The sequence below is a fragment of the Cricetulus griseus genome, chromosome 2, assembly GCF_003668045.3.
Source record: "Cricetulus griseus strain 17A/GY chromosome 2, alternate assembly CriGri-PICRH-1.0, whole genome shotgun sequence".
Taxonomy (NCBI): Eukaryota; Metazoa; Chordata; class Mammalia; order Rodentia; family Cricetidae; genus Cricetulus; species Cricetulus griseus.
Window position 1 is genome coordinate 9,443,075 of NC_048595.1, and position 23,372 is coordinate 9,466,446.

General features: G+C 43.5%; 1 protein-coding gene across 1 annotated transcript; it reads right to left on the reverse strand.

The window, feature by feature from the left end:
- Window positions 1-243: 243 nt before the first annotated feature.
- Window positions 244-22,594, reverse strand: LOC100758234 (arylacetamide deacetylase-like 4). Its single transcript, XM_027398125.1, has 4 exons — window positions 22,421-22,594; window positions 8,501-8,717; window positions 5,191-5,254; window positions 244-1,018 (listed from the first exon to the last, which is right to left on the reverse strand). The coding sequence occupies exons 1-4, from the start codon at window positions 22,592-22,594 to the stop codon at window positions 244-246; spliced, it is 1,230 nt and encodes a 409-aa protein (XP_027253926.1).
- Window positions 22,595-23,372: the final 778 nt, after the last annotated feature.

Consider the following 23,372-nt stretch of genomic DNA (forward strand, 5'->3'; position numbering starts at 1 on the left):
TCCATCTACCTATCCATCTATCTATCCATCCATCCATCTATCTATCCATCCATCCATCCATCTATCCATCTATCTATCTATCTATCCATCCACCTACCTATCATTTATCATCATCTATCTATCCACCCCTTTATCTATTTCTGTCTCTATCTCGTATTCTGTCAGTCTACAGTGCTAGGTATTTAATTCAGAACCTTATGTGTGGCAGGTAAGTGGTCTACCACTCGTTCTATGTGCAAACCTTCAAATCTCCTTTGTGAAACTCACGACGGCATTGATTATATTCCAGCAACAAGGGAAAGAGAAAATCTTCTTATCAAACAAAAGTAGGCATCCGTGAAAGCCGTCCTCCACATGGTACCAGGTCACAGGGACCCCCTGGTCTTCCAAGCGCTTCTTGTAGAGCAAAATGTCATCTCGGAGAACATCCCAGTGGATGCTCACCAGCAGTGCCTCTGGAAGCTGTGCGATGACCTCATTGTCTGCTACAAGGGGTGAGATTTTTATATCCAGAAAGTCTTTGAGTTCTGGATAGGCAGATTTGTTAAAAGGTCCAGGAAACTCAGGTTGCTGTATTTTGTTGCCAAACCTTTGGGGAATATTATCAGAGCCGAGCCATTTCCTGTATTTCATCCAGGTGTCTTGGGGAATATAAGATCCTGTCAAGATGACATCTTTCCAGGAGGGGTCAATGCTAAAATAATTAAGAATACAGGTTATCATCAAGTCTCTAGTGAGGAATGGGACATTTTGGTTCTGCAGATGTGATGGCAACTGGAAGTTGATTGCCTGAAGGATTGGATAAATCAGGACTTGAGCCCGGATCTTAGGAAGATCTAGTCTGCCCAATAAGATCTGGAGGATGCTGGCCGCAGCTGAACCTCCTATGCTTTCTCCACAGATCACAACCCGGGAGGGGTCCACCCCGTAAGTTTTCAGGGACTTCAGGAAATGTATTGAGGCACACAGGCAATCCTGAAGACCAACTGGGTGAGGGTGTTCCGGAAGCTTTCGGTACCTAAAGAGGAAAGAGAAAGTCATCATGCCAATATGTGGGCAGGTGGGTGAAGTCCATTTAAACATGGTCCTCTGTGCACCTAAGACTGAATTTGATTAAACCCTGAAGTGACTGAACAAGTAAGAATAGTTACTCCCCAGTTCCCCCTGTATGAATCTGAAGAATTAGCCCAGTGTCAAAACAGCTGGGAGTCTCTATTCAGACTCACCTGGTGATGCCTGGAGATGACCAGGCAAATCATGTAAATTAAAACACAAAAGTTTTCCACCAGAGAGATTAAGGAAGCTGTTTCCCAGTTTATGGCCTGACCTGAATTTGCTGGAAGCCAAAGGGTAGCAGGATAGAACTGACTCTGCCAAGCTGCCCTCCGACCTCCATATTTACACCACAGCATGCAAAGCCCTCCCCCTCCAGTACATAAATAAAAATAGAAAACAGGACATCTGTTTTTAAAAGCAGAAAAAAAAACTGAATTGATAGACGAAAACATGGCAATCAAAAGTCCCACTGGTCTACAGAAAACGGGGAGTCAAGGTCAGTGGCAAGATTAAGTTGCTTGTGTTCAGAGAAGAGAAAGGAAAGGAAGAGGAGGAGGGGAGGGCAAGGAAGGAGAGGAGGAGAGGGAGCAGAGGGCATGAGAGAGGAGGGGAGGGGAGAAGGGGAGCAGAGGAAAATATCTCTCCATGCTCAGATTCTCTCGGGCATCTCCTCCCGGGCACTGCCCACTGAGGTCCTTCGGTTGTACAGACCCCCTCCTCTGCCTGAGCCATTTCTCCAACCACTGCATCCCAATCCAGGTCCCTGGACTAGATGTCTGCAAGCATCAGGCAAAAGTCATACTGAGCAGAAGCATGCAGCCTCTCTGTGGGCCTGGTTTGTGAGATCTTCATTGTTTGGGAGGCTTTTGGAGATGTGGGTTCTAATGGTGATGTTCACTGTGGAAACCCACTGTGGGCGGGTTACTGGATATTAAAGAGCGATGCCCTTCCCAAAGTCATCAGAAAGGTTCAGTCCTCTCCCAGGAGTACCCTGTATCGTGTGCAAGCTTGTGGATGCCGGAGGAGTTGAATTTGTCTTAAAGAGGCAAATGTGAAAACTGAGGGTGTAAATTCTTCCTCTCTCCTCTAATCTGTGTCCTGCTGAGTGGTTTCCCTAGATTGTAAAGAGATGCTGGGCTGGCTAGGTATCTGTCAACCAGAAACAGCCAGCATCCTTTTGAAGGTGGGAGCCCCAAATGAGAAGATACCCCGTCTAGATAGTCTTGTAAGCAATCCTTAGGTGCATTTTCTTGGTTGATGTGGGAGGGTCCAGCCCATTGTGGGTGGTACCACCCGAGGCTAGTGGTTCCAGGTGCTATAGGAAAGCTGGCTGAGCAAAAGGCACCCTCGATGGCTTCTGAATCAGCTCCTGCCTCCAGGTTCCTGCCCTGTTTGAGTTCCTGGCCTGACTATCATTGCTAATGAACCGTGATATGGAAGTGTGAATGAAACAGCCTCTTTCCTCCCCAAGTGGTTTCAGTCAGGGTGTTTCAGTCCCTTAACTAGCTGTCCTTCCATCCACTCAAAAGCCTATGGGGTTGTTTTTTTTTTTTTTCAGCACCCTCCTAATTGGTTCCTGCATAGTAGGCCAGTAGGCCTTTAGTGGTTAGATATCCTTTTTTCCCCCATGCAATGAACTCCTGAAAAGCCATTGCCACAGAAAAACCAGGACCTTAATTATGACCTTCAGCCAGTTTAGGCCTCCTTTACCATCTTTGTTCCTGACTGACTGACTGAAGGGATACCCTGAGTCCTGGACTCATCATCCTTCCCCATCCTTCATGCAAAGCTCTAGCTGTGCCTGCATGCTTTTAGAAAACACTCGAGAGGGGCTGGAGGTGTAGCTCAACTGGTAGAATGCTCGCCCAGTACAAAGACTGCATAAACAGGGTGTGGTGGTGTTCACCTGTAACCCCAGTACTCAGGAGCTAGAGGGAGGCACAAGGAACAGAAGTTCAGGGTTATATAGTTATGTAGCCATATGTGGCATTTGAGACAAGAATTAGAGAGAGAGAGAAAAAAAGAAAGAAGGAAGGAGGGAAGGAGAGACGGAGGGAAGAAAAGAAGGAAAAAGAAATCTCTTGATTATAACTGTTACTAAAGAAATTACAAAGCTTTAGGAGGAATAGAGAGGAGGAGGATGAATAAGAACAAAGTATAATTACCTATCCATGTGAAAACACCACAAGGTAGCTCACAAACCACATTTAACTCCAGTTCCAGGGTCCTCTGATACCCTCTTCTGGTTACTATGGGATCCTGAGTCTGCATATTAACTCACACAGGCACACACACATACAAATCAATTATTTTAATATATAATTTATTTTTACTTTATGTTGGCTGATGTTCTGTCTGCATAGCAGTCTGTGTGAGGTTGTCAGATGCCCTGAAACTGTCCAGCTATGTAGGTGACTAAGACTGTGCCTTTGAAAGTGTCTGGTCCCTGGACACTTTCCGACTCTTCCTTCTGGCTGGCATGGGGTGGAGCAAGTTTCCACTATTCCTCTTCTACCAGTGAACCTTCAGCGTCACTACAGACCCACAGCAAGAGAACAGAACTGACATCCACTGAAGACTCTGAATCCAGGAACTAAAATATACCCTCTTCCCTTAAGAAATTTCTCCCACTTATACATCACATCAATGAAAACAAAAATCCAACACAAAATACTACTAGACACATGGAGTTGTTGCTATGACTACCTTAGGAAATGGTTTGGGGAGGAACTTGGAAAAGCTTAGCAATGTGACTGAGAAAGCCCCACAAAATGCTGCAGGTGGAGTTAAACTGGAGATTGTGGAGTGAATTCCAGGGACCAGACTGTTGATACAAAAGGAAGTTCTCATGAGGTTTTCAATGGTGATGAGAAGTGTTTGGAGTTAGACTGGAAGTTATTTGTGTGATATCTATCGTGGCAAAGAGATTGTTTCTATCTTGCCCATATCCTGGTACTTCGTTGGAAATTAAATTTAAAGATAATCTACTTATCTGATGGAACAAGTTTTAAGCCAGCTCAGCATTCAAGCTGTTACCATAACTGGATTATGGCTGGCTTCTTTTACAGTGAGAATTTGGAAAAACAACAACACCAAAAATAAGTAAATAAATAAAAGATAAAAATAGGATTTGAAAATAAAATGGGCAGAAGAGTCCAAAAGTAGCTTATTGAAAATTCTGAACATGGAGGGTGGGGTTGTTTAAGAGAGCAGCATCATTAAAAGTAAATTCAGTGTGGACAATAGGAATTGGTCAGATCCACATCCTTGCTCCAGGGTGCAAACTCAAAACGCATCTGAAAGACTCACAGTTTAGAGGAGAGCATCACCAAGCGCCCTTCTCAGAAAGGGCTACATGAAGTCTGCTCAGGTAGTTAGCCATTTTCACCCACCAAGATGCTCACACAGACAGCTACATTCATGGTCTCAGCTACTGTTTGTTCAGACAGTAGGGCCTAGGCACCTTCTATAACCCATGATTGCATACTTGAGTAGTTTCAAGGTTTGGGAGGCTTCCACAGCAATTTCAAAGGAAATTCTGGGAGACTAGGTGATCTATGAGAGACCTCAAACTCCCCGCAGGAAGCCCCCGGAGGGGTAATATCGGAAGGTATAACAGTAAAGCCTATGCTGTAAGGAGGTCCAAAGAAGGGGGTGATGGCAGAGGTGTGGGAATGGCTACAGAAGAAAGCTGCGGTCAAAACACAAAGCCACCCCAACAGAGTGGCTGGGAGGATACAGAAATTCGGCTGGCAGATCCAATCATTGAGAAATGATTGGGTTACAAGGGCTTTGACTGCTTTGATGGATGAGCTAACTGATGGGATTTAGAGTCTGATGGCTTTGTTGGGAGACAGTTGGAGGTGGCTCCCTGAACTTGTACCTTGAAGAGAACCCTGTTCTTAATCATCTAGTTTCTCTCTGCTTCCTGAGCACCATGGGGGTGGCCAGCTACACTCTGCCAAGTGCTTCTGCTGCCATGAAGCTTCACCACACCAAAGACCCACAGCAATGGAGCAAGCAGACCATAGACTGAAACCTTGGAATCTATGAGCCAAACAAATCCTTTCTTCCTTCAGGTAGAAGTCAATGCAATGAAAAAAAATGAATAACTAAGTGTCCCCAGCCACTCACCCCACTGCCAGAAGCACTGAGTCTGTCTCCCGGGCTAAGAAGCAGCACAGGGTATGGTAGGAATCTGAAAGAGAAGACAGGGTGAAAGTTAGCTCATGAGGAATGCCCACCATAGCCTTGGGATGTCCCCTGTTGTGTGGTCACGAAGTTGAGGTCCTCTGTTTGGCCCTATTCTTACCTCCTTTGAAGTGACCTCACCAGCTGTCCCCTGGCAAAGCCAGATGCTTGCCTTAAGTGTCTGAGCTTGAGTGGATATGGGTACTGAACTTCTGTAGGATGGGGAAACTGAGGAGCAGGAAGGGTCAAGGGTCTGAAATTGACAAGACTGGGAAAATAGGATAGACTATCTGGGTGTATTAATATTTTCATATATTAGTATTAATTAGAAGATAAACAATGGTTGGATAGTTCATTTAAAAATCTATTTTTAACTTGTTTTTGGTTTTTTAAAACAGGGTTTCTCTGTGTAGCCCTGGCTGTCCTAGAACTCTCTGTAGACCAGGCTGGCCTCAAACTGACAGAGATCCGCCTGCCTCTGCCTCTCAAATGCTGGGATTAAAGGCGTGGGCCGCCGCCGCCGCCGCCGCCGCTGCCGCCGCCACCACCACCAGGCAAAATTTTTATTTCTGTACATGAATTCTTTGACTATCTGTGTGTGTTGAGTGTGTGTCACGTGGGAGCCTACAGAGGCCAGGAGAAAATGTTGGGTGCTCTGGAGCTGGAGTTACAGGCAGTTGTGAGCCACCCATTTGGATTCTGGGAACCAAACCTGGGTCCTCTGCAGGAAGGGTTCTTTGGCCCTCTCCAGCCCCCGCGAATGGTACCTTCTAATCGGCAGGTTGGTACACCTGAAGTTTTGGAAGTGTGCCTCTTAGCATCCGTGCACAGTGCTTCCTGGCCCCTCGAATCAAGCATTCCTCTGACTCAGCCCTCCCAGGCCCAGGGCTCAGCACGCAGAGATGGGACAATCCCATGCACATCTTCTGCCCTGGCCACCTTGGCCCACTGGGTCAGCATGATTGCAGTGGGAAGCATGGAAATGGGATTTTAAAAATGATACCAGATAATTCCAGGATTGAGGGGGCTTTAGGGCAGGCATATGGGCCATTGGCACAGTGGAGAAGGGGGTGAAAGAGCAGACACAGTGGCTTATGTGACAGTCTCCGCTCTCTGGGCATTCAGTTTCTGTGTCCAAGGTTCTTCACAAACCGTCTCAGCCTCCTGACAACTGTTTACAATAAAGATGCCTCGTTCCATCCTAAAGGGGGCCCAAACAGCCAAGGAGTAGCCCTGGTTATGGCTTTGTTTGTTTGTTTGTTTGTTTTTTCAAGACAGGCTTTCTTTGTATTGTTTTGGAGCTTGTCCTGGAACTCACTCTGGAGACCAGGCTAGCTTTGAACTCACAGAGATCCACCTGCCTCTGCATCCTGAGTGCTGGGATTAAAGCTGTGCACCACCAATGCCCGGCCAGAGTATGGCTTTAAAAGTTTAAATTTTTAGGAGTTAAACTCCAGGACAGTTTAAATATAGCCAAGGGAAAGACCTCTACTAACTGACCTGGGCTCCAGGCCTTGTGACCTGTCCACCTCACTCCCTACTCTGTCACCCTGACATTTTTCTTTCTCAAGTTGGTCTTGGTCCAGAGTTCTTCACTTAAGCTCCTCCTTGTAGACTTCACAGGGCAAGAGCAAGGGCAAGACAGGCAAGGTATCACTGAGTGCTAAAGCGAGGGCCTGTTAGGACCCTCAGGCTTCTAGAGAGTTAGTACTTTTAAATTTATGTCTACTATATAAGCGGTTTTGCCTTCATGCTTTCCACATCTGAGACCACTTCTTCATTTGTCTTCTCCTGCATGATTCAGCTTTCTCCTTTGACACACAGGTTCATAGGTCAGGGGCTGGGTCTTCTTGTTCTCCAGTGTGTTCCCTGAGCCTGGAGAAGGTTTGAAGCTAAGTACGTGGTCAATAGATATCTGCTTCACCATCATTGCATTTGCCCTCTAAGGGACTGGCAGCACAGGCAAAGTGGGATGCCTAGTGGCTTTTGATGCAGGAAAATGCACTTGAACACAGGTGGGTTCCATAGATGGGACACATTCATAGTTTGTGACTGAAAGAGGGCATCATGGCAACACTTCCAGTGGTAGAACGACCATGAATATTTCCACCACCAGGTGGCAGTAAGTGACCCTTATGAGTCAGGGAGAAGGGACGGGAGAAATTGCTCTCTCACAGGGGAAAATTTGGACAAGCATGCATGCAAGCAGCCATCCATGCAACCATCCAACTATACATATACTAGCTCATTCGTCAATGTCTCCTTTTATGCAGTAACTTATCTAAACTTCCACTTCCTCGTGCATCAATGTTTAATGAGTAAAAATGGCAGTTAATTACAATGGATCCCCTGGGCCATGTCATGTCTCCTAAGGTTGGCCCTGTTTAACACTGGTTGGCTATTTCATATCAACTCATATTTTTCATGGTCAAAACAGTGTCTCCTTGTGCATTTTCTGTCATTGTTATTAAGCAAAACATGATAAAAATAAAACCATAAATGGAAAGAAAAAATGGCAGTCAAGATGGTAGGGGTCTCTCCCAAACCACAGACATGTCCATTAACACAGGGCAGTGGAGGGAGTTTAACCATGCAACCTCTGGGTGAGACACAGGTGACCAGGTCAGAGAGGCCCTCACTGAGGGCCATAGAAGAGGCTGAAGATAAGCAATGTCAGGTTTCAAACTGTTATCTCCAAAGATCTCTCTGATTCAGGGGGAAAAAAATCAGCCCAAAGGATAAAGTGGAAATATGATCCCATCACTGGGATATGGAGTGGAAGGGCCAGGCACAGCGGTCCTAGCAGAGAAAAAAAAACAAAAAACAAAAAACAAAAAACACGGGATTGGGATCCTTGTGGAAGAGACTGGATAAGATGGAGGGGAGAGGAAGGGAGAGGAAGGGGAGAGGAGAGGAGGGGAGGGGAGGGAAGGAGAGAGGGAAAGGGAGGGGAGGAGAGGAGAGGAGAGGAGAGGAGAGGAGAGGAGAGGAGAGGAAAGGAGAGGAGAGGAGAGGAGTACAGGGAAAGGAATCATTTTTTGTCCATTACTCTGGAAGCTCTGCTTAAACCTTACTGTTAAAACTGAGACTATGACATAGTGTGACTCTCAACTTTAATCTATTCGCTACAGAAGGATTGATGCTCAGCTATTGTGTGCTTTGACTCCATGCAGAAAGGACCCTGTGGGAGTGTAGTTGAGGTTATGCAGGTCTTGATGTATCTCTGGCCCCACACCCCAGGGATGCTTCTTACCCAGGCTGCCAAACATTCCACCCCCTCCATGGAGGAAGATGATGCCTCTCCTGGGACTGGAAGACGTTGCCTTGGGCTGGAACAGCCTCACAGGGACTTCTTCAAAATACAGATCTGTCACCACCACTTTATAATTCCTCTTTATAGCCATTGCATCTTGTAGAAACTGAAAAAATTTTGGCATGGAGCAAATTCTCAGCTTCTCCAATATATTCCCCTGGTAGAGAGGTGGATAAAGACACAGAAAATTAAGGGGTGTGGGAAGGGCAAAGATTTGAGACAGCAGGAGAGCCTTTACCCCAACAGTCTGATTTATGGCTGCTTCCACCTCCTTATGTAACAGGCATGAGGAGAACTCTTGACTTTTAAAAAAGATTTATTTTTTTATGTGTGTTTGTGTTTTGCCTGCATGACATGGAATTCTGAGGGTGACGTCCTTCGGTATATATGTTTCTCTTATTGGTTGATGAATAAAACACTGATGGTCAATAGCCAGGGAGAAAGATAGTTGGGGCTACTAGACTAGGAGAAGGCTGTGGAGAAGAAGGCAGAGGAAGGCCATGAAGAAACACCATGCTGCCCAAGGAGTAACGTGCCAGATTACGGGTAAGCCACAGCCTTGTGGCAATACATAGATTAGTAGTTATGGGTTAACAATTAAGAGAGAGCTAGCCAGTAAGAAGCCTGAGCCATAGGCCAACAGTTTAATAATCAATGTGCCTCTGTGTGCTTATTTGGGGCTGAAGGGTGATAGGACCTGGCGGGACAGAAACTTTCATCAACAGAATTCACTATGTAAGGCAGGCTGGCCTCAAACTAACATAGAGTCTCCTGCCTCTGCCTCCTGAAGGCTGAGATTGAATGATGGTACCGCCATGCCCTGCCTTGCTTGGTCTTTGTTGGTTTTTAGCTTATTATACAGTGCTCACAAGTAAACCTGCACAATTCCCCTCAACAGTCAGCTTACAATGTTAAAACTCCCTCTACCTCCACCTATACACCCCCCACCCCTACCCCTCCACTTTCCACCCCTACCTTTCTTTACCTTTCCACCTTCCCATCCCTACATCTCCATTTCCTACCCCCATGGTAGATTGTGCATTTAATTTTCTTTTCTAATTTAACTTTCTATTGATTCTTTGTGATTTCACAGCTTGCATCTCAGTCCCATTCATCTCCTCGTCTCTTCAGATCTGTTCTCTGCCCTTGCAACATTTCCCCGGAAAATAAAATAAATCTTAAAAGAATAAAGAAAAATCTCATCATGAAAGCTGTAGTGTGACACAGTGAGTCATACATTATGTCTTTTAGTCCATACATCTTTACTTGCAAGGGTTCATTGTGATGTTGTATTTTTTTATATTAAAGCTTGCTTGAGGATTCAGAATGCAAAGTCAACCACAAACCGTAGAGGTCAGGCAGTGGTGGCACACACCTTTAATCCCAGGACTCAGGAGACAAAGGCAGATGGATCTCTCTGAGTCCCAGGCCCCCAGACCTACATGAGATTGAATAAATCTAAAAGAGTAAAAGAGCTCACGCCTTTAATCCCAGGACTCATGGGATTTAAGACAGGAACAGGGTCTTGGATCTGGCATTCATTCTCCAGCCACATTGAGGATAAGAAGGCGTTCAGTTTGAGAATTAGTCTCAGGATTAGTCTCCAGCCCCATTGAGGAGAGCATAGCAGTCTGAGCGAATATGAGGAGCAGTGAAGTGGGGAGCAATTTGAGGATCACCCCTTTGGTCTGAGCATAGGTAGAAGTAAGAGCTAGGGGCCGGCTGCTTTGCTTTTCTCATCTTCAGCCTGAAGCTTGAACCCAAATTTCAGTCTCTGGGTCTTTTATTTTTCATGCTACAGTTCATTACAATGAGTCATTGGTCTGCATTGTTTCTCTCTCTCTCTCTCTCTCTCTCTCTCTCTCTCTCTCTCTCTCTCTCTGCTCTTTAATCTTTTGGGGGCCACCACCCAGCTCCCAAATAAATATACACAGTGGCTTATTATTACTTATAAATGCCTGGCTTTAGCTTGGCTTATTTCTAGCCAGATTTTCTTAACTTAAATTATCCCATCTATCTTTTGTCTCTGTGCTGTTACCTTTCTTTATTTCTGTGTATCTTGTCTTTCCTTCTTATTCCAGCTGTGTAGCTGGATGGCTGGTCCCTTCTTTTCTCCCTCCTTGATCTCCTCCAAGATTTCTTTTCCCATTTATTCTCTCTTCCTGCCAGCCCCGCCTATCCTCTCTCCTGCCTTGCTGTTGACCATTCAGCTCTTTATTAGACCAATTAGGTGTTTTAGACAGGCAAAGTAACACAGCTTCACAGAGTTAAACAAATGCAACATAAAATAATGTAACACATCTTTTCATCATTAAACAAATGTTCCACAGCATAAACAAATGTAACACATTTTTAAAATAATATTCCATAAAATGTCCTCCTTTTTCTAAATAAAATGAAAGGTTTTAACTTTAACATAGGAAACCTATATAGAACCAAACAGTTATCAAGAATTAATTTATAATACTCAGTCCATTTGTTCTTAGAAAATTCAGAGAAAACCCTCCTTTATCTATCCTATCTTAGTGAATCCAAAGTTTTATATCTAATTTACTTTCTGTCGTAACTAAGGAAAACTATAACTCAATTATTTAGTCTTTAACTCTATCAAAGTCCCCCACCAGAAGGATGTAGTATTACCTAACAACACAGACTTCTTGCTGCTTGGGCAGTCACCCAAAGTTCCTCTGCAATGTTGGAGTATTCATCTTCAGCCTACAGGTCCATAACATCTGGCAGACTTTTCAGTGAAGCAGGAAATTTGAAGGACTTTCCTGCCTTGCATTGGCAAAGTTTGTCAGTCGCTTTCTTCTGTGTCCTGCCGAATGTCTGACAGACTCTTCCATGAAGCAGGAACCCTGAAGGACTGTCCCACCTTGCTTTAGTAAAGTTCAGCACTCAATTTCCTGTGGGTCCTACATGCCTAGTTTGTACAGCATACCATTAAGCAAACAAGGCAAAAACAGTTTCTTGCCCAAAAGGCTAACCTTGCCACAATGAAAGCAAACTCCTATGGAATTTCTTTGATGCCCATCATCTTTTTATGAAGTAAATTGGTAATGCGGGGAGTTGATGTAACTCATTGTCATGAAAAATCTTAGGTTAACTAAACATTTTAAATGTAATATTCTATAGGTCTTTGAAGTGTTTGAATACCGTTTACCTATATATCTCTCTGTGATCTTGAAAACATGTCTAACATATCTACAGATTTGATTGTTGTAGATGACTAACTACTAATCTATGTTTCTTTGTTAACCTAAATAGTTTATAATAATAACTTTAAAAATTAGAACTTTACCTTGTATATTTAATTGAACTGCATAGGTGTAATAACTTAAACAAGAGTAGAAACATATGTACAGTATAACAAAATTGATTTTAAATTTGTATCAATATACCAAAATCCATGCCAAGGCAAAATATCTGAGATTAATAGTTGCATTTTTATTCTACAATACATGCCTATATTCCTATATTTCCCTAAATATAATGAACATTCATGAGTCACCAAATAACCAAAAGCCTCCCATAACCCAACTCTTGGGAATGTGCACATCATTTTCTCTAGACTACTTGCTCTTGTCTATGGGCAAAGGCATTGCTAGGGATCTCTGAGAAAATCTGAGATGATGGCCAAGTCCTGGGAAGACCAGCGGTCACCTTTGTTGATAGACATCACCTGTCAAGTTTCAGGAGGTCTCCCTGATCAAACCTGATCCATAGTAACCAGGAAGGAATCCACAGCCTCTTGTTTCCTGTGGAAACAAAAGCAAAACCGCTTCTCCAAAGCATTTCTGACTTCCGTTTGACAAACACATTTTTCACTTCTTTTTTAAAGTTAAGATATCCCTAAAGTATGTAGTTTGATTCAGCTTTGCAGTTCTGTTCATAATCCCATGTCTCTTAGAAGTTGCCATTTGCTTATCAACAATCAAAAAATTTAAAATCAATACAATAACATACAGGATCCAGAGTGCCTGTGCATTTCCCATCTTTATGTGACTTATTTTTTAATTACTTTACTTCTCTCTTTTAAAACTTTATTATTAGTTGGGCAGTGGTGGTGCACACATTTAATCCCAGCACTTGGGAGGCAGAGGCAGGCAGATCTCTGAGTTCAAGGCCAACCTGGTCCACAACAGCTAGTTCCAGGACAGCCTCCAAAAGCCACAGAGAAATCTCTGTCTCAAAAAAACAAAACAAAAAAACTGTATTATTTTAAAACTATTTCTTTCTACACTGTTCATACCCTTTTTCCTTCTTTCTTTCTTTCTTTCTTTCTTTCTTTCTTTCATTCTTTCTTTTTCTCCTCTTTCTTTCTTTCTTTCTTTCTTTCTTTCTCTTTCTTTCTTTCTCTCTTTCTTTCTCTCTCTTTCTTTCTTTCTTTCTTTCTTTCTTTCTTTCTTTCTTTCTTTCTCTCTTTCTTAAGCCTATGCACCATTGTAAAACACACTGGAACCTGTTCAAGATGCTTTATCTGTCAATACACTTGTATTGTGTATCTTTTAGCTTGTTTTTGACGTTGTAAGTGAACTTTAAACTGCTAAGCAGCACAGGCTAGGACCCCATCCATAGCTTTGGCAGCTGGCTCTGCCCACTTCTCTAGTGGTGAAAGCCAAGCCTAAAGATTGCAGCCCAGTTGGAGATGCATTTGAACAGGAACTGCATTCAACCCCCCAACTCTGGAATGCCAGTGCCCTGCACTGCGGAAGGTTTTGTTTTGTTTTGTTTTTGTTTGTTTGTTTTTACTTAGTTTTTTTTCCTACTCAACACAGAAAAGGCTATTTAAGTGCTCTGCTACACAGTTAAGGCATGGTTTCTTAAAGAAGCCATTTTTTAAAAGCTTTCTCAGGCCCTGTGGAAATTTGAGAGTTCCATGTTGGGTGCCAAAATGTTGTTGTTGTTGTTGTTTTTCTTTTGGCTCTTCTCTCTCTCTCTCTCTCTCTCTCTCTCTCTCTCTCTCTCTCTCTGTGTGTGTGTGTGTGTGTGTGTGTATGTGTCTGTGTGTCAGTTCTTTACTCTTTTGGGGGCCACCACCCAGCTCCCAAATAAATACACAACTGCCCAACTTTAACTTGGCTTATTTCTAGCCAGATTTTCTTAACTTAAATTATCCCATCTATCTTTTCTCTTGGAGCTATTCCCTTTCTTTATTTCGGTATGTCTTTGCTTTCCTTCTTATTCCACATCTGGCTGTGTAGCTGGCCCCTTCTTTCTCGCTCCTTGATCTCCTCTCAGATTTCTCCTCCCATTTTTCTCTCTGCCTACCAGCCCCACTTGTCCTTTCTCCTCCCTTGCGACTGGACATTCATTAGACCAATCAGGTGTCTTAGACTGGCAAAGTAGCACAGCTTCACAGAGTTAAACAAATGCAACATAAAAGAATATAACACATCTTTGCATCATTAAACAAATTTAACACATCTTTAAATAATATTCTACAACAGGTATGGTTTGAGGCCTCTGGTTTCTACTACACTATGGATACTCGGCCCTCACTGGAACTCCTCTTAGATATCCTGTTGTTGTCCTGTGTCGTGGAGATCCTGCAGCTTTTGGGCTACAGGATCAGCCCCTTCATAGGCTCCAGTATAAATAGATGGAGTGGATGTTGGGATGTGTCAACTCATAGTGGGTGGTTGCTAGGTTGGTCAGCCCATCTGCTTTCCCTTATCCTCCCCACCAGGGTTAGCTCTCCAGCACTGCCTCAGCTGGTTAGCCCTATGCAGCAATGAGCAAGGGGCGGGCAGGGCTAGTTCTGCTCTCACACCCTCAGGACTGGCTCACTCTCTACTGTACTGCCCAGGGAGGGTGCAGGGCCAACTTTCCCAAGTGTTGCTGCTGGTGAGGGACAGGATAAGCTTTCCTGTCCACCATAAGTAGTGAGGGGGAGGACATCTTGCCCTTGCCCTTGCCCTTGACCTTGCCATGACATAATGGATGAGTGTGTAAGATGAGTTCTCCCACTCTCAGAACCCCAGGCAGGCTTCTCTGAGCCCCTGCCAGCAGGGCCAGCTCTACTGTGCTGCCCAGGCAAGGTGCAGGGTCTGTTCTCATGACCTCAGGGACACTTCTCACACCTGCCACAGGCAGCAAGGGGCAAGAGGGGGGAGGATTTAATTTTTTAATGATTCTTGCCGCTTTCAAAAGAATCCAGCATGCATTACTCCTGTGAAGCATCAATTATGAAATTTTTGCCTGTTTTTTTGTCATTACACTGCTCATTGGTGCAATAGGAATTAAAAATGACTAATAGAGTCCCCGAATATATTGGTTGAATTGACCTATTTGGAAAAAAATCATTTGGAAAATGTTTGGAGGGAATTATGTAATTTGAATTTTTTCTTTTTCTTCCATTTAAAACTATAAGAAGAGCTGAATATAGCTCAGTGTCTAAAAGTTAATGTGCTCTTGTAAAGGACCCAAGTTTGGTTCTCAGCACCTACAGCAGGCAACTCCAAGGGATCTGGTGGCCTCTTTTAGCCTCTGTACGTACCTCATGCAGGGATCATGCATGAACACACACACACACCAGCACACACACACACCAGCACACACGCACCCAAATCTTTCAAAACTTAAATTTGTAAAAAGGAAAGGAGGGAGAAAAATAATCTATACCAGATAATTATATTATAATGTCAATATGTATTTGTATTACTATACATAAAATAAAATATGATTTTAAAAACAATGAAAAGAAATATAACAGCACAGTTTACTAATCCTTAGGTATAGATCACACCTTAGAATAGTGTCGCTTCAAAAAGCCCCAAACCAACATTCACGGTTACAGTAGGACACTCAAGGGTGTCTCTTTCTCTTAATGCCCACACTCAATTCTGACTGTGTGCCTGTTGTTTAGTAAGCTCCAATGCTGTGTCATGCTGACTCATCCTGAAATTTGTTTCTATCATGTGAGTTAAGACACTAGTACATGTGGGTGGGGTCTCTGGCAGGAACTTTTTAGGCTGCACTCATCACAGCAGCCAGCTTTGTTGCGTATACCACCCGGATACCCTTCTGGGGGAAGGGTTTCATCTGTGATCAACTGAAGCACTGCATTTTTCCTTGACCACCGCTTTCCCTAAAGCATTTTCTAACTGCAGTCTTATGTCAAATGGAACCATCATGGCTACTTAAGGAAACATCACTGTAGGGAATGATGTACCAAACCTCTTAAGTCACTCTGGTGCTTGCAAGAGAGCTACCAAGAGCTTGTGGAGGTTAAGTCAGTTGTGGGTTAAATGACTCAGAGATGCTAACTCATTAAGCCACCTGTGTTGCATTCTAAACACATTGAGAAATGATCAACGATTTGGTTTATCTAAAAGTTGCAGAAGTCCATGTCTATTGTTTCTATGGTAACAAAGTATTTCCCAGCCTTCCTCCCCATCCTTACCTACTAAGTACCTGTGCAAAGCTCGGAGTCTCATAAAGGAGTCTTCCCAGCACTGTCACCAGAAACCACTTTGCAAAGTTACACCTACAGCCTTAGAATTTTCTCTTAAACTCTGACTTTTACTATTAGTTTGGATTCATACTCAAATGACTGTTTGATTAACCCCCTTTCATTTTCATTCTTGCATTTAATATTTCTTATAAATATATCCCAGGAAGAAAATTCCCTATGTGATTAGAGCAACATTCTTTTTAAAAAGTTTTAAACTGGGTGTGGTGGTGCAGACCTTTAATACCAGCATTTGGGAGGAAGAAACAGGTGAATCTCTGTTTGTTTGTTATTGTTTGTTTGTTTGTTTGTTTTTTAAGACAAGATTTCTCTGTAGCTTTGGAGACCATCCTGGAACTCTCTTTGTAGACCAGGCTGGCCTTGAACTCACAGAGATAAGCCTGCCTCTGCCTTCTGAGTGCTGGGATTAAAGGTGTGCACCATCCCTGCCCAGCAAATCTCTGTGTTTTTGAGACCAGTGAGTTCCAGGCCACTCAAGTCTATGCTGTGAGATCCTATCTGAAAAAAAGTTTTAAATAAGGGGGGTGGGGGTTAGGGTGGAGAGATGACTCAGCAATTCAGAGTACTTGCTGCTCTTACAGAGGATCTAAGGTGGGTCTCCAGTATCTACATGGTAGCTCACAGCAACCTACAACTCTAGTCCAAGCCTAAATGAAATTGCACCACATGGGGTAATAATGCTCCCTGCAAGAGCATGCATTGTCTAACACGAACCCCAGAACCAGACGTGGGAAATCTCCCTTTAAGTTGTAGATCAGGGGAGTCCAAGAGACTCCCAAAACAATATAGGCTATTGTCAATATGAATATAAACAATATAACAAATAACAATATTGCCATTGTCTTCGGTTGTCTACCAGAACTAGAAGGCAAGACCCTATTGCTGACGACACCACAGAACCTGGAAGAATCGAGTTGAAAGTGACCTAGGTGCTTCCTCCCTGAGAATTAGCTCTCATAGTATCAGAATATGTTATGTAAACTGATGAAGAAGAAAAGCAATCAGTAGCGCTACCCCCCTGTGGGCAAGCAGTTTTTTTCCAGGAGTAACTTACCATTGGCTATATCACTTAAAAAAAAAAATGCCTCTTTCCCACCCCATCAACAGTAACAACCTCAGCAAGGGGCGGGGCCTTGTGGGACCCCTCCCCCATCCACACTGATGAACCCAGTCTTGTGGAGATCTTCTCATCGCTGCTGTGAGATCAAGACTATTTCCACCGCTTCTGCTTTTTACGTTCTTTCCACGGGAGTCCCTACGCTTTGGCTAGGATGATATAGACGTCTTGTTTATAGCTAAGCATTCAACAGTCATTTATTCTCAGTATTCTGACCAGTTATGAGCCTAATATAGTCATCGTTGACCATTGTTTCTCTGATCAAAGATACACAAATGGGTGGACGCAAGCATAGTTATGGAAAGGCATTTGATGGACAGACACAGCATTCGGATTTATCAAAACAAGATGGTAGCTTACTCAGGAGGGCTTCCGACCTCCCTAGCTGCTGACTTTTGGCCAGGTTTTACAGTACCAGATATGAATTACCTCCTGTGGCGTGTGCATCAAATCCGATCAGGAGGTGACTGGCTATCCCATGACCGCCATGCCGTTACAGCACCAGAGGGTCCATCTCGCCTGGCAGGTTGACAGTGTGACACACTGGATCCGTAACTGAGTAATACCGCTAACAATTCTCCTCATCAGTCTTCAAAGGACCTTCCGTCATCCCGAAAAGTAGGTAACAAGTAGACCCTTCTTATTTGGTAGCATTTACAATGTAGGAAAATTCATTCTCTTTCTGACTGATTCCGTCTTTTTTTTAAGGGCACATTACTTTCCGTGCATTCAAAGAATAAAAAGAAAGGCTCCCTATTGTTTGTCATGGCACCAAAAAATGCTTCAAGAAAAGATGTACTCACTAACATTATCCCTGCTTATGATACCAACAAGACATCCACACATTATCTTTTGTGACAAACTCTTCAAAGGCCTTACAAACAGTGGGATCTCAGTCTGAAACATAGGAACATAGGTTCCCCAGGTCTTCGTTTCACAAAAGGTTCAGACACAACCACTGTGTGATGCTAACCATCACTTTAAAACTTCTCAAGAGACATTCTGTGGCTCATATACTCACTAGATTTCCCGAACACCTAGAGGAAAACTAAGCACCTAAGCCAAATCCCCAGTAGATGGCAGTATAGGGGCGGCCAGTGGTGTTTCATCCGGGAAGTCTTGAATTCTTTTGGAATATTTCCTTTAACTTCTTTCTTTTTAAATATACAAGCAAATACAGGGGCAACACTAAAGCAACTATGGAAACCTGTCTTCGATTCATGAGAACTCATCTTTAGTTTTCATTTTATGTAACTGGACAACTTTAAAGCAGCTGCCTCAAGAAAGAACAAAGCTTTCCCACACTGCAAGTTGGTAACCGAGGTAAAGGAGAAAGTGGGAGAAATCAGCCTCAAAATGGGACCGTAAACTACAGTACAAATTTTTCACTTAGATTTGTTCAGTAAACTGGAAAGTAGAGTCTGACATTTTTCTTTAATAGAAATTAAACTCCCACACGTAATCTAAGTCCCACGTAGGTATCTCTCCTACGCTGTTCCCTAAATTTCAACTGTATAATGCTATGTAAATAAAGATATTTTTCAACTCAGGGCCCATTACACATTGGTCACCCCTACAGCAGGCCTGCTCAGGCAACTGGCTCAATATTGTCTGGAACAAAAAAATCATTCACTTGACTCTTATAGAAAATTTCACCCGGTAATGAGGATGGATTTGTGTTACTAGCTACAAGTCAACAATAGTGGTAAAGAAAATCTTGGGGCCAAAGAGCTGGCTCTGCTTCAAGAGCTCTTGTTTGTCTCCACAAAAGTCTGGAGTCCTGTTTCCAGTACCCACATCAGAAAGATTGTAATTCGAGCTCCAGGAGATCTGAAGCCCTCTCCTAACCTCTATGGGTCCTCAATGTCCAGGATTTACATTTCAAATCTAGCTGATGTCAGGTTTTGCATTAAGTTTTCACCTTTTACTAACATGGTTCTCAGACACCTGAGATGGTTCTTAGTCTTTCCAAATCAGGTTTTATACACAATGTGCTGCGTATTTTTACCAATGCTGTCATACGATGTCTCAAAGTAATAATATCATTTCTTCTAGAATCCCACCAAGCAACGATTTTCTCCAAGCTCTGAAGCCCCTAGATCAGGCAGGTTGAGAAGGTGGATCCCTGAGTAGATATGATCCCACCTCCTCTCAACGTGGAGAACTTTAGAAAATTGACCAACTCTGTGTGTGTGTGTGTGTGTGTGTGTGTGTGTGTGTGTGTGTGCGCGCGCGCGCGCGCATGTGTGTTCTTTGTGTTTATGTAGTCTGTATGCATGTCTGCAGTTGCTTGTTTACATGTATGCAGCCACAGGCTAGTACTGGCTTCTTCTAGGTCACCCTCCACCTTACTTTTTGAGACAGGATCTCTCATGGAACCTGGAGCTTGTCAGTTCCACAAACTAGCTAGCCGGCCAGCTCCAGAGATCATCCTGTCTCTGCCTTCCAGCCCTGGGGAATACAAGTGCACACAGCTGTGCTCAGCTCTTTACGTGATTGCTGGGGTTGCAAACAGGTCTTCATGTTTCTACAACAAGCACTTTACCATCTGAACCATCTCACCAGCCCCTGAACAACTCTTTAGATTAAGGGATAGGAGGGCTGGGTGGTGGTGGCGCACGCCTTTAGTCCCAGCACTCAGCAGGCAGAGGCAGATGGATCTCTGTGAGTTTGAGACCAGCCTGATCTACAAGAGCTAGTTCCCGGACAGTTTCCAAAGCCACAGAGAAACCCTATCTCAAAAAAATTTAAAAATGGGGGGGGGGGTAAGGAGGTCTGTAAAGGGGGAAGGTAGCATAGAAAGGCAGGGGAAATTAAGGGGACTTGGGGCAGAAAAAAAGAATACAAGAAAAAAGAGCATTCCTTTGGATCTGGTCTTTGTCTCTCACAGGCAGAGAGTCAAGAACACTAACACTGTTGAGCTATCCACTGCAATCTACTGGCAGAGAAAGATTATTTGAGTGGCCAATGAAGCGCAAGTATATACCCAGGGTAAGAGTGTGCTTTGGGGGCTGGAGAGATGGCTCAGCAGTTAAGAGCACTGACTGTTCTTCCAGAGGACCTGGGTTCAATTCCCAGCATCCACATGGCAGCTCACAAATGTCTGTAACTCCAAGATCTGACAGCCTCACACAAATGTACATAAAATAAAAATAAATAAAAAGACTGTGCTTTCAGCTTCTTGTGAAATATAATAAAAATTGTTTGGGTGGGGGCATGCCTTTTCTCCCCAGTGGTTGCCAAGGAGTTTATTCCCTAGAAGAAACAGAGTTGCAGAAGGGAATGAGTGATGAATAAGTGGAGCAATTTCTAGGATAGTAACACTATTCTATATAATAATAATATTGTGATGGTGGATATCACATAAATATTTGTCAAAACCTATAGAAATAGACAAAGCAATGAGTAAGTCCATATTCACCTTTTATTTTAACAGCACTCCTTTCTCATATGCAAGCCACTCAGTATGCCCACACTGGTCATCACAACCATCCCACTGAAGAGAAATTTCTGTTCATAAATACATCATGACATTCTGTCTTGTCTTTAATGGTAAATTGCCAGTTTGAAGGATATACTTTAAATTCCCAATCTATGTGTACAGTGACTACATAAGTCTATGTAGTCATAGACACTTAGGTAGATTCTTCTTTTCATGCCTGTATTAGATTCCCTTCAGTCCATATTTTTTTCCTTTGCCTAAAAATTCCAGGTTTCCAAGTTTGCTTCAGGCTGACTCATTCTGAAATTCTTTTAGGTAACATAAATTAAGTATTAAATTCCTGACTACAGCCGCATAGACACCTCACCCTAGGGTCGGGGAGAACTCAAATCATTGAGAAAACCATTTGGCTGTTGTTAGGATGCCATTTCTTTTACTGAACTGGTTTTGCCCCTTCTGCCTGTCTCAGCTGACGGCTTAACATGAAGCCTCCATTTGGATGTGATGAAAGGCTGATTCCTATGAAGCTAAGGACTTTCTCATTGGAGCGAAAGAAGTGATTTGTGGCAATGAGCACAGAACAAGCTTTGCAGTGGTTTATTGCTTTTTCTTTGATTTCTTGAGCATCTACCATGTGTTTGGCAATGATGGCATGGAATTCTACAAGCTCCACAAATGCACTTCACAGGAACTAAGGCTGCCAGTGATCCTGAGATTATGGCAACTTGATTCCTAAGAGGCAAAAAGTGTGCCTGGAACCAAAATCACATAATAATAACTAGGAACTCCATAGTACTCTACCGGCTTGGGATGGGGTTACAGCAGTGGACAGAACTAGCTGTCACTCAAAAGATTCATGAACATTTAGGTGAGAAAAGGGATGCTACCAGGCAATCAGAGAGCTATAACCCTCTCCCTGGACATTCCATCTCACTGGGATAGCTCTGATGATCTTAGAAGACACCCAGGGCCCTACATGATCCCTGTTCACAGGCCCCTGAAGTTAAGTCCATCCTGTCCTCCACTTGCTGTTCCCAAACATTTAAGCTCCTAGACCACAGTTAACTGTATTCAAACCCTGAATTGCACCCCTTCTTATTTCCCTGCAACTTTATTAGTGTTTGATAAATGGCAATAAACCCTCTGGTCTAACCATTGCTTTAAGGTTGTCAATGTTCATAGGTCTCAAAAAGCTATCAATATAACCTAAATTGGTCCTCAGTTTTTCTGTCCTTTGTCTGAGGGCTTCAGAAAAGACAGAGGGTAGAAGACAGTTTTTCATCTTCCTCAGACTCTAAGTTTTCACTGGTTTCCTCCAACTCTCATCTGGGAGATAATAAAACCTAGTTTCGTGGATAGTGACTGCTGGTTCCAACCATCCAAAAAATTAAAAACCATCGACCACAAATGTCAGCATATTGGATCCCAGAAGAGCAACAGAGGGCTCTTTTCTTACTAAAGAGCAAAAGGATGTATTTAACCAACTCAGTGGGGACTGAAAGACTCACATTATCCTGGGCAAGGTCATCATGAGCGACCCATTTGCCAATTCAAAGCATATAAAACCCCAGATTATTTCTTATAAGAAATAGACTCCATAAAATTCTCCCTTGCTAACACAACTCCTACAAGGAAAATGAAAAGATAGGACACTCATCACATTAAATGGGTACAATACTACCCACTGTCTAGAACACACAGTGTCTGGCACATCACTATAGAGCAGCCACTACTGTTAAACTATGTTGGTTTTTGCAAAAACACATTCCCAAGACTTGAGTTCTGTCTCCTCTTACAGGGCATATTCATTAAAAAAACAAAATTTACCCATGTCACCGTCAGGTGAAAAGCGTAGTGCAGGATCCGAAACCTTGTGCGTTGTGGGATGGAAGGAGGTACATCAATTTTGAGGAAGTGGTCTAAGAGAACCCATAGGTTGACCCCCAGGACCAGGAGACATATGGCAGCAAGGAAGAGTCCGCTGGCAATCAAGGGAAGCATGGCACTCTTGCTTGTTCAGAGTGAGATGCAGAAAACCAGTCCCTTAAGAAGACTTCATTGAACTTATCCACAAACCCAGGTACCTTATAACCTGCAGAGAGGCACCATGGCCTCACTCCACCTCTTTTAAGCTGTTCTGGGTACTGAAAGCATCCCCTTGTGAACGGATTGCATCAGATCGCAGCTTGGACATGCTCCTACCCATTGGAGCCCTGGCACTTTGTCCCCAAGGCAGGTCAGTCTTTCATCATAGCACCCCAGCACTGACCATCGTGGGTAGCAAATAGATTTCCAGTTGAGAAGAGACTGTCTGGAAGGTGATGCCAGTTCACAGCCATATCTCTGGGAGGTTGAGAAAACTCACTGAAGTCAAGTAAAGTGCTCTGTGACTCTCCTCTCAGGTGTGAAATCAGAGATTAGAGCACCGGTGTGTGTGCCAAGGTGAAGCACAATGGAGGGAGAGGGTGACCAAACACTCTCCTTCTTTACCTAACTGTTCCCCGCTCCCTAGCCTGATCTGCTCAATGTCAAAAGGCATGGTTCCTACACTGACCTTGCTCTGTCTCTTCTCCATGTAGATAGAATATTGTAGTATACAGGAACAACTGGTTTTATCCCCCACAGCAACTCTGATGTCAAGGAAGAAGTATCCTCTGTTGAAATGAGCACTGGACACTGTAGAGATGGCCGGTGAATTCCTGTGGCTTCTCAAGTTGGTCCTCTCCAAGATGAGCCTTGAGATGACAAGAGTTCTCTTGATTGGCATTTAGAAGACCCT